The sequence below is a fragment of the Xiphophorus couchianus genome, chromosome 11, assembly GCF_001444195.1.
Source record: "Xiphophorus couchianus chromosome 11, X_couchianus-1.0, whole genome shotgun sequence".
NCBI classification, from domain to species: Eukaryota; Metazoa; Chordata; class Actinopteri; order Cyprinodontiformes; family Poeciliidae; genus Xiphophorus; species Xiphophorus couchianus.
The window spans coordinates 27234731-27248878 of record NC_040238.1 but is presented as its reverse complement, the minus strand read 5'-3'; the positions used below and the strand labels follow the sequence as shown (position 1 = coordinate 27248878).

At 37.7% G+C, this 14148-nt stretch overlaps 1 protein-coding gene across 6 annotated transcripts in view; it reads right to left on the bottom strand.

Annotated features, from left to right (window-relative positions):
• usp25 (ubiquitin specific peptidase 25) overlaps positions 1–11790 on the bottom strand; it is a 39378-nt gene extending 27588 nt beyond the window's left edge. For 5 of the 6 annotated variants that reach the window (XM_028031264.1, XM_028031267.1, XM_028031268.1 and 2 more), the window contains exons 1-5: positions 11564–11605; positions 6805–6882; positions 6434–6578; positions 6193–6316; positions 3724–3886 (exon numbers count right to left, since the gene is read on the bottom strand). In XM_028031264.1, the coding sequence (XP_027887065.1) occupies positions 3724–3886; positions 6193–6316; positions 6434–6578; positions 6805–6882; positions 11564–11605 (552 nt within the window). Of the gene's footprint in view, positions 1–3723; positions 3887–6192; positions 6317–6433; positions 6579–6804; positions 6883–11563 lie in introns of all 6 variants that reach the window. The other variant, XM_028031266.1, reaches the window with a different exon arrangement.
• Positions 11791–14148: the final 2358 nt, after the last annotated feature.

Genomic DNA, 14148 nt, shown 5'->3' with positions numbered 1-14148 from the left:
GATGAGCAATGCCATTGGCTGAGAAAAAAAACCAGAAAAAAACAATAGCTTTAACACAAAAACAGGTAGAAAATAACTTCTCCACCTTAAGAAAAAGACCTTCTGCAAAGTGACTTTATCCCAGATATGTTTATAAGTCTTTTTTTTTTTTATTCCAAATTGAATGTAAAGTCTCTAGCGACTAACATACGGATTTTCCCGTCCAAACCACATCATCCAGGTCTCCAAACCCGCCCTGTTTATCGTTAAGTCTGAATTACCTCAGGGACATTAGATAATCATCTTTTAACCCTTTAATATTCATTAATACTTATCTTTTAACATTCATTTTTTCATCCGAAACTCTACTAATTCATATTTTGAAGATTGTTCAAATGTAATATTTATCTCCTTAGAGACGTAAATAGACATTTATGCTCCAAGAAACTAATCAGACAAAAAAACTCTTCGTGTTGAATTTCTGAATTAATCAATGTTTTTCAGTCTTTGTAATGTCTAAGTTAAACTTGTTTATTCTGTCTTCATATTGTTCACTCCATTATATATTGCACCAATTATGGTTTGGAAAGTTTTCTTCTCACTCTGAGCTGAGGAAATTTTAATAATTTTGGGAAAGTGTTTTCTAAATACACATTTAATACCGTAGTTCATAATTTTAGTCGAGATGTTCAAATTTAAGGAACAAATTACACCATGATGAAGGAGATAAAAGAGTTGAAAGCAAATAAAGGAGAATGTCAAACCTCTGAAAGAACAAAAGAGGAAGTGCTTTTATTTTGATGTTTTTAGCCAAAACTATCCTTGTGATGTTGCAGAAAGACTTTCATGTGGTAATTATTCTGAAGCTACAGCTATCGTAACCACATCATTATGAGCCATTAACGTCCCATAATCCCTCAATATCACTAGCTATTAATCAAGATAATCCTTTCCCAGTAAAACGTGCAGCAGCAGAAGTCTGTAGCTGCATTAAAGAGTCGAGTCTCAGACCAGGAGTACAAGTCTAAAGTCTTGTGGATTTGCTTGGGTTTTTGCCACTTTTGCTATGGTGACTTACAAAACACAACTTCTTCTATAGCATTACTGCAGTTATACAAAAAGCTCCACTGCAAGTATTTGTATGCTTAATTTATTCACATGTCATCTTTCTATAAAGACTCATCTGACAGTGCTCTAAAACAACAGTACACTAAACAGTGTAGCTAAAATATTGATATGTAATTAGATGGAAGGCAGAAGCTGCTTAAAAATTAAAAATTTATATTGATTTTCTCTCTGCTGCGTCAGATATTGTGCCACAGCTAATTATTGTAGGTTGAACCGTGGTGGAGTAAAGCTGGAAAAACGCTGCTACTGATTTATTTTAGGACGTTGAATTGTGGGGCTGATCAGAAGTCAAACAGGAACTGCAGGAGTTCAGGTCTGTCCCTTAACATGCCAGTGTCTCATGAAGCAAAAAATTAAAAATAAAAATAATTAGATTCAAGACTTAAGTTTTATATAAAAAAAAAAACTTTGAGAAAATAAGCCAAAAAGTGTAGATTTCTTGAGATTAAGGTTGTCCCTTTGGGGTTACCATTGTGTATTAAATTGACTGGTTGTCTTGGTTACATTAAACAGAGTCCATATGGCTTCAACAGTAAATACGCCATAGACCTTAACAGATGAATATTCTCGTTAAGTTTCGTTTCATTGTTGCTGTGTTTGTGTTAGAACCTTCCTGCTTTTCAAATTAAAAGCTTTTTCCTGTTCAGCTCATTTAAAAGTTCTACTGAAATGTGCGCAAGCTGAGAATGCAAATGTTACTCATATTGATTTTTTAAAATTAATTTTGATTTAACTTCTACTGCCTGCGATCACACTTTGATTATTTTAAAGCATATGTGCCGAACCCAAGGCCCGTGGGCCAATTGTGGTACGTCATAACCATTTATCTGGCCCTCAAGACTCTAAAGTGACACATAAAAAGAACTTCGAAATGCACTTAAATATTATTACATCAGTCAAATCAAATCAGTTTTTATTTGTATTGTGTCAAATTACATCACAGTAAAAAGATGCTAAAAAATGTCATTTTAAAAAATAATTATCAAACAGAGAGACAGCTGTAATATTTTAACAGTTTGTTCATTGTTAGTTTTATCAATACATTTTGCCACAACCTGATCTTTGAGGACACACATGCGCTTGATGTAGCATGAAATGAAGACGAGTTTGACACCCATTTTAGATGGATCATACTTACAGTAAGATAACTTAGAGTTGAATTAGTTATTTTACCCACAGAAAGCAGAAAAGAGTCAGAAACACTGACGCATGAAAGTATTTCATTATCTGATAAATTAGTGAAATTACAGTGTTGTGTTGTTAAGGCAAAGGAATACTTGTCTTTGGAAGGTTGGGACTTTTTCTCCCCCAGGAAAAAAAAAAAGTTGTTTACTTCAAAGTGAGCAGGCTAAAGCAGTGCTGTCTTCTTAGCTGTATGGATAACATTACAGGCAAAAGCCAAGCATCATGTGATGGCATATCCAGTGTTCATTTGGCATATTTCAGCTCAGATCACATTTTACCACCAAGTCCAGCAGCACATGAGATGTGATTAAGCTTCCTAAGATTTCTAACATTATAACAGCTGACATGATTCCAGTAATTAGAGTTTCACATCATTACATGGAACTAAACAAGAATACATCAAACAGGATTTAGAAGAAAAAAGGTTTCTGATTATAGTATTTTCAGTCTGAAAGATTCCGAGACTGAAGAGTTATTAAATTACTTCTGAATTTGAAAGCAAGGTTGATAAAAGGGGAAACCATGTTAGCAAATGTAATGCCCAGACAAAACATTTTCTGCATACATCACTGGCATGAATGCATTTTAACATTGTTACAATACTTATTAAAGGGACAGTATTATGTGTTTTCCACACACAAGTATTACTTTACAGCACAGTCATGTAACTATGTCACCTCCAATTGTAATAAAAATGCTACAAATATCAAATTGGAACTAAAAAGAAATTTGACTCTATAATTTTCCGCCTTGAAATTGGGCCTCTGCTTCTTTAAAAACTACAGCTCTTTCTGAAACTCCACTTTCAGGAAGTCATAGCAACATTCTTTCGCCATTAACCCTTCAACAAAGTTTTTACTACCGCTGTGCTGAGAAGTAGCTCCTATAATGAGCTCAGCAGATGAACAGTTCCACCAGGTGTTTGCTAACTGCTGCTGGCTAGTCTGATGGAGCTGAGTGGGGTATTTGCGGTACAGTGGAACTCTGTGAGGCGGAACCTCGAAAGCTTGGAAACTGCTGCAGCTCCAAGGAGGAGCTTCGTAATTTGAAGGTGGTGCTTGGTCCCACCAAGCGTTTTGCATAGCTGAACGGTTGCCACGGGAGATTAAAGGATTTCTCAAACAGGCACGAAGGAATCAAGGCAAAACTACAGGTATGTTTTTGATGAGGGAATAACATTATAACACAATGTAAAGCTCGACAAAAAGGAAAAAAAAGAAAGAAACGATTTTATTTAATACTGCCCCTTTAGGATATCTCCACCACCACCAAACATTCATACAACAGGCTGAAAAATCATTTCAATTCCTCCCAGTTAGAATATAATGCCCATCAAACATTAGGCATTACTATTGCATACACTTATTTTATGTGGATGATACCATTCTTTTTTGTGTAACTCTAGTTTGGACCAATATTTTACGCGTTTACCTGTATGACAGCACTGAACCAGCAGGTATTGCCGACGTTCTTTAGACCCACTGGGCAGCTGTCTATCCTCTTTCTGTCATGTGGGTTGGGCGAGTCGCTCCATACTTCTGTGTGGGTACGCTTTAGACTCGCCTTGTTCTCTGCTATGCTGGCCTCCAAAACCCTACAAGAACAGAAACCAGGGAACATTAAAAAAAAGTTTTTGACTTTGACACAAAAGAGCTTTTCATAACTGTTTGTACAGTTTATCTGCTAAAGTTAAAGGGAAAGTCTGGATTTTTGGAATGAAGTTCTATGATGTTATCAACAGCTCCCGTAACTGATGCAAAAGAATGGAGTATTACTGTGAGTTTGAAGGTAAGACTAACATCTAGTCAAACGGATCCTTGTTTTAGCTAATTTTATGAAATTAACAACTCAAACTGAAATAGTTCCTTTTAATGGGATACAACATCAACAGTCTACTCTTCAGACAGTTTAATTTGTTGTAGTTGTCTCCACCCATCAACAATCATGCAGGTTACATCAATCCATCCGATTAATCAATTTAGGATCAGCAATCACAAGACCTGCAAACGGCAGTGTTGACATTTTAGCCAAAATTTTACCTTTATCCGACTTTCAATAAAAATCAGATTTTTCTTTTACAATCGTATCAAGGCCACATATGTCGGGATGTTTTGATGTTTTTAAAAGCGACCTTAGCCTGAACAAATGTCACATGTAATCAGAAATTAACACGAGATGTGTCAGACTCACAATTTTGCGCTGTCGGAAGTGGGAAGCGGCGAAATTAGATGTAAACAATGAATGAAGTGAGGTTGGTCGATCTTGTGATTGCTGCTCTATTTAGTAATTGCAGGCTATGCTAGCAGGTTTCAACCACATGTCTATGTTCAACCAACCTAACACAAAAGACGTATCCAAAAACTTCGGGGGTTTTTTTTTTTATTCCCATGTTCCCATTGAGCAAATTTTTTTCATAATTCCAAATTGCGCAAATATAAGGTCAATGGAAACGCAATTATTAATCATATTCACAAACTGGTGGTTAAAGCAACAAAAGTCCTATGAGGTGAACTGATACAGCCGGCAGCATTAACTAATGTAAACCTCAGAGTAATGCACATTTTGGGAAAAACAAAACTAAACAGTATTCTGTTAGAGGGTAGACAGTTAAAATCCACTAATATTCTTTTAAACCCTACAGATATAAACAGTGTCAGTTAACTTGTTCTAATTTTCTGGCTTCCACCAAAACGGCGGCCGAACTGACCAGAGGTTAGCATCCCAACACTTGAAATACTCACTGTAATCAATCTGTTTACTACAGAAAACTAACTATGACTGTTAATAATTATCTTTTAGAGATGCACCGATCCACTTTTTGCACTTCTGATACCTATAAAGATATGAGGTTTAGTATCAGCCTATACCGATCCGACACAGATAAACACAAACTTTTTTTTAAAACATAGACATAAATGTTGTGATTTATAAATTTATTTTATGACTCTGCACCAGTACAGCACACTTAAACACACCAACAGTTTCACAAGCGTGTAAGCATGTAAAAACAACACAACTTTCATTTAAGATAAGATAGATAGATAAGATAAGATTTATTTGTCATTGTCATCAACAGATTACAACGAGATTGAGATTTGCTCGACTCGAGTTAAGATGCAGGTTATGTGTATATACGTAATATACAAAGATAAAGAAATGAATAGTACAAAATGAGGATTTTGTACTATCCATCCATCCATTTTCTGTTCACCCTTGTCCCTAATGGGGTCGGGAGGGTTGCTGGTGCCCATCTCCAGCTACGTTCCGGGCGAGAGGCGGGGTACACCCTGGACAGGTCGCCAGTCTGTCGCAGGGCAACACAGAGACATACAGGACAAACAACCATGCACACACACACTCACACCTAGGGAGAATTTAGAGAAACCAATTGACCTGACAGTCATGTTTTTGGACTGTGGGAGGAAGCCGGAGTACCCGGAGAGAACCCACGCATGCACAGGGAGAACATGCAAACTCCATGCAGAAAGACCCCGGCCGGGAATCGAACCCAGGACCTTCTTGCTGCAAGGCAACAGTGCTACCAACTGCGCCACTGTGCAGCCCGGATTTTGTACTATTCATTTCAAAACAAAATTTGTTCAGTCAGTTCTTTCAGTAGCATAAACAGTCAATTTAAAATAAATAAGAAACAAACTGACAAACAATAGGTTGACTGCTTTGGTTAAATGTGGAAAAAATAAACCAAAGCAAATAGTTCAGAAAGTGCAATTAGGAATTTTAAATATGATGTAAAACAAATAAAGCATGACATAGCTCAGAGCACAAAGCATAGAGTTAGACTGAATAGAAAAATGTATAATTTTTTCCCCCCGATATCTGGACCGATACAGATATCAATATCGGATCGATGCATCTCCACTATCTTTGTCCTGAGCTCACCTGCTGATGGCCTGCTCCTCATCAGTGATGCCCGTCTCCCTAAACGCCCTGCTGGACTCCTCCAGGCTGAGGGCAATCGCCCTCTGCAGGTCATCTTTATCGTCCCCCGTCAGGTCAATTACATCTGCAGCAGCAACAACAACAAAAAGCATTAACAGAAATTTTATGTTCCGCAAAACGTTTGCACATATTGCTATTAGAATCATTTTTGTGTCATCCCACTCTGAGGTAATGTGCTTACTTGTGTCTGCCTGGCTGCCAACGCTGATATATCTGTCGCTGGCCACCTGGGAAGTCTGGTAGTAGGTCGTCTCATCTTGCTGAGGAACCTTTGAGTTCTTCTCTGTTAAAAACGCCACCGCCTCAGCCACGTCTCCATTGCTCACCTGCAGTGAAAACAAACAAAAAGCAGAGCAGGAAAAGTTAAAGACATATTTTACACTTTCTATGTTGAATCAAATACAAACTGCATGAGATTTTGACTTAAGATGGATGTGTGTCGTTTCAAGAGTAAACTATAAAAAAGGGGAAATGTTAACCCCGGTTTTATACAAATGGGGGGAGGAAAGAAACAGATTTCTCGAGAGAGGTGGTCTTTGCTTTGAGCCATACCTGCAGGGCCTGCTGAAGCAGCTGAATGTCTGTGGTGCCTGTGACCTCTCTCAGCTGGTTTAGTAGCGTCTGCTGGTGCTGTTGAGAGAGAGACAGAAAAATTATAAAAATGCAGCTCTAGGCGAAGCTCAGTTGAGTTATTGGCTCCATTATTCTCTTTACAAATGGAAAACAAAGACAGGGACCAAAGAAAGTCAGCAAACTGTAACAAAATAACAGTAAAATACCAGCTGGCAGCAATGAGCACTTCTAGTCTGTGATTTCAGGATGAACAAAAGTCATTCAGTCCTTACATCTTGTGTTCAACGATACCTGACGGCAATTCCTTGCCGTTACCAAAAGTCGACATGTTGTGTTGTTTCTCATTTGAAGCTGTGACAGACAAGCCTTCATCGCAAAACGCTGCAACTTTGAGTAACGGGAGCAGACAAGTTGGAGGTTTGGACTTAGAAATGTCTCTGCATTTTGTACCTCTAGTAAGACACAGACCCATCAGTTGATAGGAAAGTTTGATACAGCAGAACATTTTCAGAAAATGTGTTTTTATCTCTCCATTAGCGCATTAACTCTTTTCTTGGAAAAGCCAAAAGCCAAGTCGATTGAGCGTAGAAAACATTTTTGGCACAATGGGGATGTTACTTTGAATTTTTCAGTTTCTGTCAACTTGATCTAATGCGATACTTCAGATCGTTGACGGAAACACTGGCCAGTGGATAATTTGGTTTATTAATTTTAAATTTCCCAAAATTTCTTAACTTTCTAAAATTAAGAAAATCATGGAGAATTTTATTTTTAGTCAGAAAACCTTTAAAGAAATAAAGGAAGGTGGAACTCTCAGACGTTTTGTCTCATTACTATGTTTCATTAGAATGTTCAAAGTTATAGATGGTCTACAATGTCATATTTTTGTTGTTTAACTTGTCTGCCATGACATTCAAGTCCCTAAAGCGCTCATGTTATTCTGCAGTTGCATCAAACATCCCAGAGGCCGTGAATCCCATTCAAACCATAAGGTTCACAATAAAGAGAGCATGAACTTGTCCAAATGAATGTGGGAATTGAACTATATCAAAAATCTTATTCATAACTGTCATCAATAAGAAAGTCGCCGTACTGTTTAGATTTCCAACCAGGTGTAGTCTGTAAACTAAATAACCCATGCTTGGACTAATTCCACTAAATGTAATGAATAAGCAGACCTTTTTTTACTTCACTGCAACGACACAAAGATAAAAACAAGTAATTTGCAGACTGAATTATTTCCTCAGGCCACAAACTATTGGAAATATTGGCGCTCTTATGAATGGTGCTCTTATGAATCTGCAACAATTGCAACAAAAAAGGTAATTAAAATAAAATGTTAAAAGAAAAACGTAGCGCCAGGAGAAATACTGTGATGTCACACAGCAAGCACTTGCACTAAGTTAATGAAACTTTTATCCGACAAGTGGAAAGTGGAAAACTCTGCATGGCTGCTGCTTCTGCAATGCAGGTATGCATCACAGCATTACCTCAGTAGAAGAAATTCACAAAAAGGTATTAGAAAATCTCAGCTGGAAAAAAAAAAGAACAGGCACAAAAAAGGAAGGCTGACACAGGATTGTGGAGCGTTAGTAAAATGGGTAAAATGCTAAATAACAATGTAATGATCCAGATCTGAGTGAAAAAGGGAGATCAGTTACAGCACTACAACTTTTCTTCCAATGTGTCTGCATGAGATTCTATTATGTTTTTATTTTTCTTTTCAGGCATTTCTTGTTTTTAGATGTTTTCTTTTTACACATCTCCTTTCTTTATTCTTACATACCATTTGGAAATTATGCTAGAGTCATAAACTTGCCTTGTCAGAAGATATCTAGTTTGTTTAATGAAAATCTGACTAGTAAAATGAATATTTAATCAATTCTGTTTCATGAAGACAACATGCAACCTGGACTACAGCCACAAATATTAGAAAATCCAGTGGCAACAATAACATTTGAAATTACAGCAATCACAACATCGGTAAACATTTTGATCCATGTCATTAGTGTCCAGCTTGACTGGACATCTGGCTAACTGGTTAAATATAGCGTTAGCATGAAAAGTGTAAGTTCATACGTTTTGGAGTAGACAAGCCAACAACAACGGCACAGCAAATGACTAGCAAGTGAAAATGTGCCGTTGTTGTGCTGATTTATAACAAAATAAACACAAGGTGTTTAATTTAATAATCGCATTTTTAAACAAAGCTACATAGAGAAAATAAAACATTTTCAATAAAAAAAACAGTTTTTGGTGAACATTTGTTAAATAAATAGATGCATGAGCTCAATAACAATTATGCTATCTAGCTTATTCAACCATCTGATTGGTGCAAAGTGCTGCTGCAACATGTTTAGTATCGAGATGCTATTTTGGGCCTGAATAGCTTTGCTGATAGGCTAACTCCTTTTTAGCATTGTGGTCTTTTACAGCATCCCATCACATTAGCAAGCTATTCAAGAGAAATGTGTTTTTGTGGATGCTGCTTGCGTTTCGGATTTACAGGTGTACCAGAAACACACGAATGCAAAGGCTCCGACTCAGGACTTTTGTACGTAAAAAAAAAAAAAATAATAAAAGATTAATTGCATTAAAATTTTAAACATCTTAACAGCTATGTAATTAATAAATCAAAATTAACGTGTTAAAATCCCAGCCCTCGTTCTGATGTGTGAAACAGAAAAAAGCATAAATTCGACCTGCTAATCTCTAATCAGCGCTGATTAAGAAAAGAATTTGCCAATACTGATGTCCAGCTGAATGATTGGTGCCTTTATTTATATATATTTTAAATAAAAATTATCTGGATTTTTTTTCAATAAATATAGAATAAATTAACTAGTAGAACAACCCCAGGAGAAAACATTTGTGAGTCACGGCTGTGGATCGTAGATCCAAATCTCCAGTCGTTGGGTTGGGAAAATCTGCTTGTTTACACAGATGGCACAACTGGAAGGACACACAGCAAAGGTGACTCTTGTCGCCATTTGTTCTTGAAATAACCAAGTCAAATGAAGTGTGAGTAGACAATTTGAGTTTCAAACTAGTTTACATAAAGAAATCCAACAGGAACGGGTTTGATTCTCCATACATTCTCAGTATCTGTTTATAATGGAAGAGCATTCACCCCTTTGCCGGAGGCTGACATGACAATGAAAGTCAGTCAGCGTCAGAAAGACTGATGGGTGCAGGATGGTGTCTTCCTGATCAATGAGGTATGGAGTGGGCTCAGCCTGAGACAGTTTTAGGCCATGCCATCTACAACAGCAGTGACTCAGACATGCGCGCACACACGCACACACACACGTGAATCTCAGTGAAACACCTTTGGCACCAGAGCAACTCTGGGGCTCAGCAGAGGGTTACAGACAAGAGTGGACCCAGTCTCTGTTTGGTTCTGTACCACAAGAAAACAAAACAACCTGACAGGAAAGTCCATTCCTATGACAGGACATCACATGAAAAATGGCACCACACCCAACACTTCCAAAAACTCTCTTGACAGAGTATACAAACACTGAGCAGATTTTTTTTTAAAATGCGTTGAATAATAATAACAATAATAATATCGGATGCTAATATTTCAAATCAGGGTTAGGAGGAGTGGTCTGCACTGTTTACAAACACCAACCACTAAAAAAAAAAGAAGGTGCGTTTTAAATGCCATTATTGTTACTCAAGTTGAAACTGCAGGCCCTGTGAAGGTCAGGGCGGTTTGTGTTACGCTGCTACTTTTAGGTTTGAGTCATTGGTGGAAGCTTCCGTAGTTATTTTACCCCAAGCCATGTCAGATTCACAAGAAGTGTATCAAGAAGCAGGACATTTAACCGTGATTATGTAACATCACTGCACATACATGGAGCGACAAAACATAAAACTGGCATTTCACCAACCGGAGCTACGCACGGTGGCCACGCTAAATCCCGTGAAAACACGGATCTAAAGCAACGGAGTGGACTCTAAAAGCACCTTGGTAAAATGAGAGCATGATGGTATGTAACATAATAATCTGCCTTACCGGCTATGAACCATCACACGCCTGGCTCGCTATCTGACTACTCAATCGCATCAGGGCTCGGCTGTATGCCGCCTTCGCCGCTGGCCACGCTTTGTAAACAAAGACATCAGCTATGTAATGAGTAACCAAGGAAACATTCGCACTCGTAGACGCAGCGTTGCCATTTATGCAGCACTGCATATATAAATACCACTGATTAAGGAAGCCCACCCAAAGATTCTCCAGTACAACGCCCATTGGTTGAATTAAAACACGTATTTAACAAGAAGACGAGGAAAAATGCCAGCGATAAAGCCCAAACTGCCACTGGGCTGCTTTTTAGAAAAACAAACGGCATATGAATTTACTCCATTTCGACATAAATTAATGTATTGTTTTATAAATGACACTTTGACAAGAAGCCAGCTTTCACAAAGACGATCTTGGCTCAAAATTGTCATAACACGGTCCCGTTAGCTACAGCTAACAAACAGCTAGCATAATATTGGTCAGCTGCGTAGCATTGGGCCTTACTAAAGAGGAATTACTGAGCAGTTCTAAATTGTTTTCTTCACAATAGGTTCCCAAAAAACTCATTAATCCGCAATTAAATGCCAGTCTAACTAACCAAGACGTTGTCTTGCGGACTCCTGTTTGTTGTTGGGTCATAAAACTATGCAGCGATGCAGTTAGGCTAAAGTTAGCTAACCGTTAAGTTATCTTCCACAACAGGCTTACCTTCTGAGAATGCTGCTGGAGGACATTCTGCTCCACGGTCATGGCCGCTTCGGAGATAAATGCTGTTAAATTCAAACCAAGAGCAACGAAACACGCGCGGTACCCGTCAACCTAAAAAGCGAATTCAAACAAGACGTTACGATGTACCCTCCTTGATCAGCGACTTTACGGCCGCCATGGCAGAGTGACTAGCGCAGCTCGTCAGCAGGCATGACAACATTGCTCTACGCTCGCGAGAGAGCAGGGATCGATTCTTCATGTCTGCCTAAACCGCAAATACGTCATTACCATTAGCCAGGGCATGCAGGATCTTTTTTTTAAAAATTTTTTATTTTTTTTTATTTTATTAAACAAACAGTATACAAAGACTCGTTGAGGTATACGAACATTGCAACATAGGTAGAAAAAATAAACAAAAAACAAGGGGCTAAGACTAAAGACAAGCACATAAACAGTAAGGCAAATGAATAACAATAGAGCAAGATTTTAAAACAAAAGAAAAGTAGAGATACTGGCAGTTACTTTTTTTGCAGAAATAGATTTCAAATGTTTCAATGAGGTGTAATACAATTTAAATTGGTTAAGAAAAAAATCAAAACAAGGTGTAGAACCTCTCCATTTACAGCAGTGTATATGATATTTAACAAGCAAGAAGACAATATTTACCATGTCAGATATTTGATTATCAAGGCCATCAACATAGTATAATATGTGGGTGATGGTTATCTCTGGGATGTCTTCAATTTTAAGGGACAACCAGTTTTTAATGTCTCTCCATAGTTTAAAAGAAAAAGGACAGGAAAAAAAAGAGATGATTAAGGGATTCTTCTGGACATTCACAAAAGGCACAACATGTTGAATCAAATTTAAATTTTTGTGCAAAAAATTCAGCCGGGCATGCAGGATCTGATACATATCATAATTTTTCTGCAGTCGGAGGTATTAGCTATATAGATATGCATTTAACACAAGTATTTTTTTTTTTTTTTACAGAAAACATTCCGTCGTCATCTTTTCAATTATCTTTTAAAATAAAAAAATATCCGTTTTAAACTTATCATCTGACAAACACTAAAGATTATGCTTTGTGTTCTTGTTGAAGCCAGTCATGCGCCAGTCAACTGAAAGCACGGAAACGGAAGTCCATTAAAAGGAAAATTAATTTAACAGGCAGTAATTAAATTTGAAGGGAAAAGGAATGAGATACTAAATAAGAACAAGTTAATTGCTAAAACAGATTAAATGAACCGAACAGATCTGTTTTATAAACAGATAAAATTAACTTTAATTTTAGGAAACACTGGATGTAACATCTACAGACCTGATTTAAAGGTTTCTGAACATCTCATTTTGTCAAATTATTTCAAGTTGTCGAACACAGCTGAAACTGAACCTTGAACCTCTTATTTCTTATAATCCTGAAAATACTGAGGACAGATGAGACAAGACAAGGGAATCTGGTGGTTATAATGTTATTCCCTCATCATAAGCGTACCTGTAACATAGCCTTGATTCTTTCGTGCATGTTTTAGAAATCCTTTAATCTCGCTTGGCAACCATTTCAGCTATGCAAAACGTCTGGGTGGACCTAGCACCGCCTTTGAGGTGCAGCTCCTCCTAGGAGGAGTTTGGGCGCCTCACAGAGCGCCTTGCCCAGCTACAATTAGAAAACAGCTGGTGGAATTGCGCACATTATGCTAGCTACTTCTCAGCGCAACACTAGTAAAAAAATTTTACTACAGGGTTAATAGAGGAGCAATGTTGTGATGACTTCCTGAAGGCGGAGTCTCAAAAGGAACAATATCTTTTTTAAAGAGACAGAGGCCCAATTTCAAGGTGTTAAATTAGGAAGTCAATTTTTTTTTAAGTCATATTTGACATATGCAACATTTTTATAACTGAAGGTAACATAGTTCCTTGATTGTGCCATAAAATGGCCATATGTGTCTGGAAAATACAGAATGCAGCTTGTTTAGTGCTTCGTAGGACACTCAAAAGCGCTTAAATAGAAGTAGAGCTCACCGTCTCCCTCTCCCCACTCGCTGAACTTAGTAACAAAAAGGGAGTGTTACTCAGAAAAAAAGTAATTCTTGGATTCTAAAAGATAATCATAAAAGGTCTCAATAGTCTATGAATCTGGCTATAACTCCCCCTATTAGTGAGTCAGATTTTCTCCAGATGCAAGCAGCACGCTATAATATCTCTAATCCAGAAGGAATGGAAGGGCGAGGAGGGGGTCCCTACATTTAATCAGAATCACCCGACGAGCCAAGAAAGAGGCGAAAGCCAAAATGTCCAGCTCTGATCTGGGCAAATTTGAGTATAGGAACATGTCAAAAACAGCTGTTAAAAGGATTGAGTTCAATTGGACAGCTAGGAAATTGTGACATGTTTGGAATACTGACGACCAAAACTCAGACGGAGAAGGAGAAGTCCAATAAATATGGAACAGAGCACAAGGAGAAGTCTTACACTTAACGCAGATGGGACTAATATGAGATACATTTGGTCAGGTTTAGCATGAGAAATATGAATGCAATGTACCACTTTGAATTGCACCAGGGCGTGTCGAGCACAGACTGAAG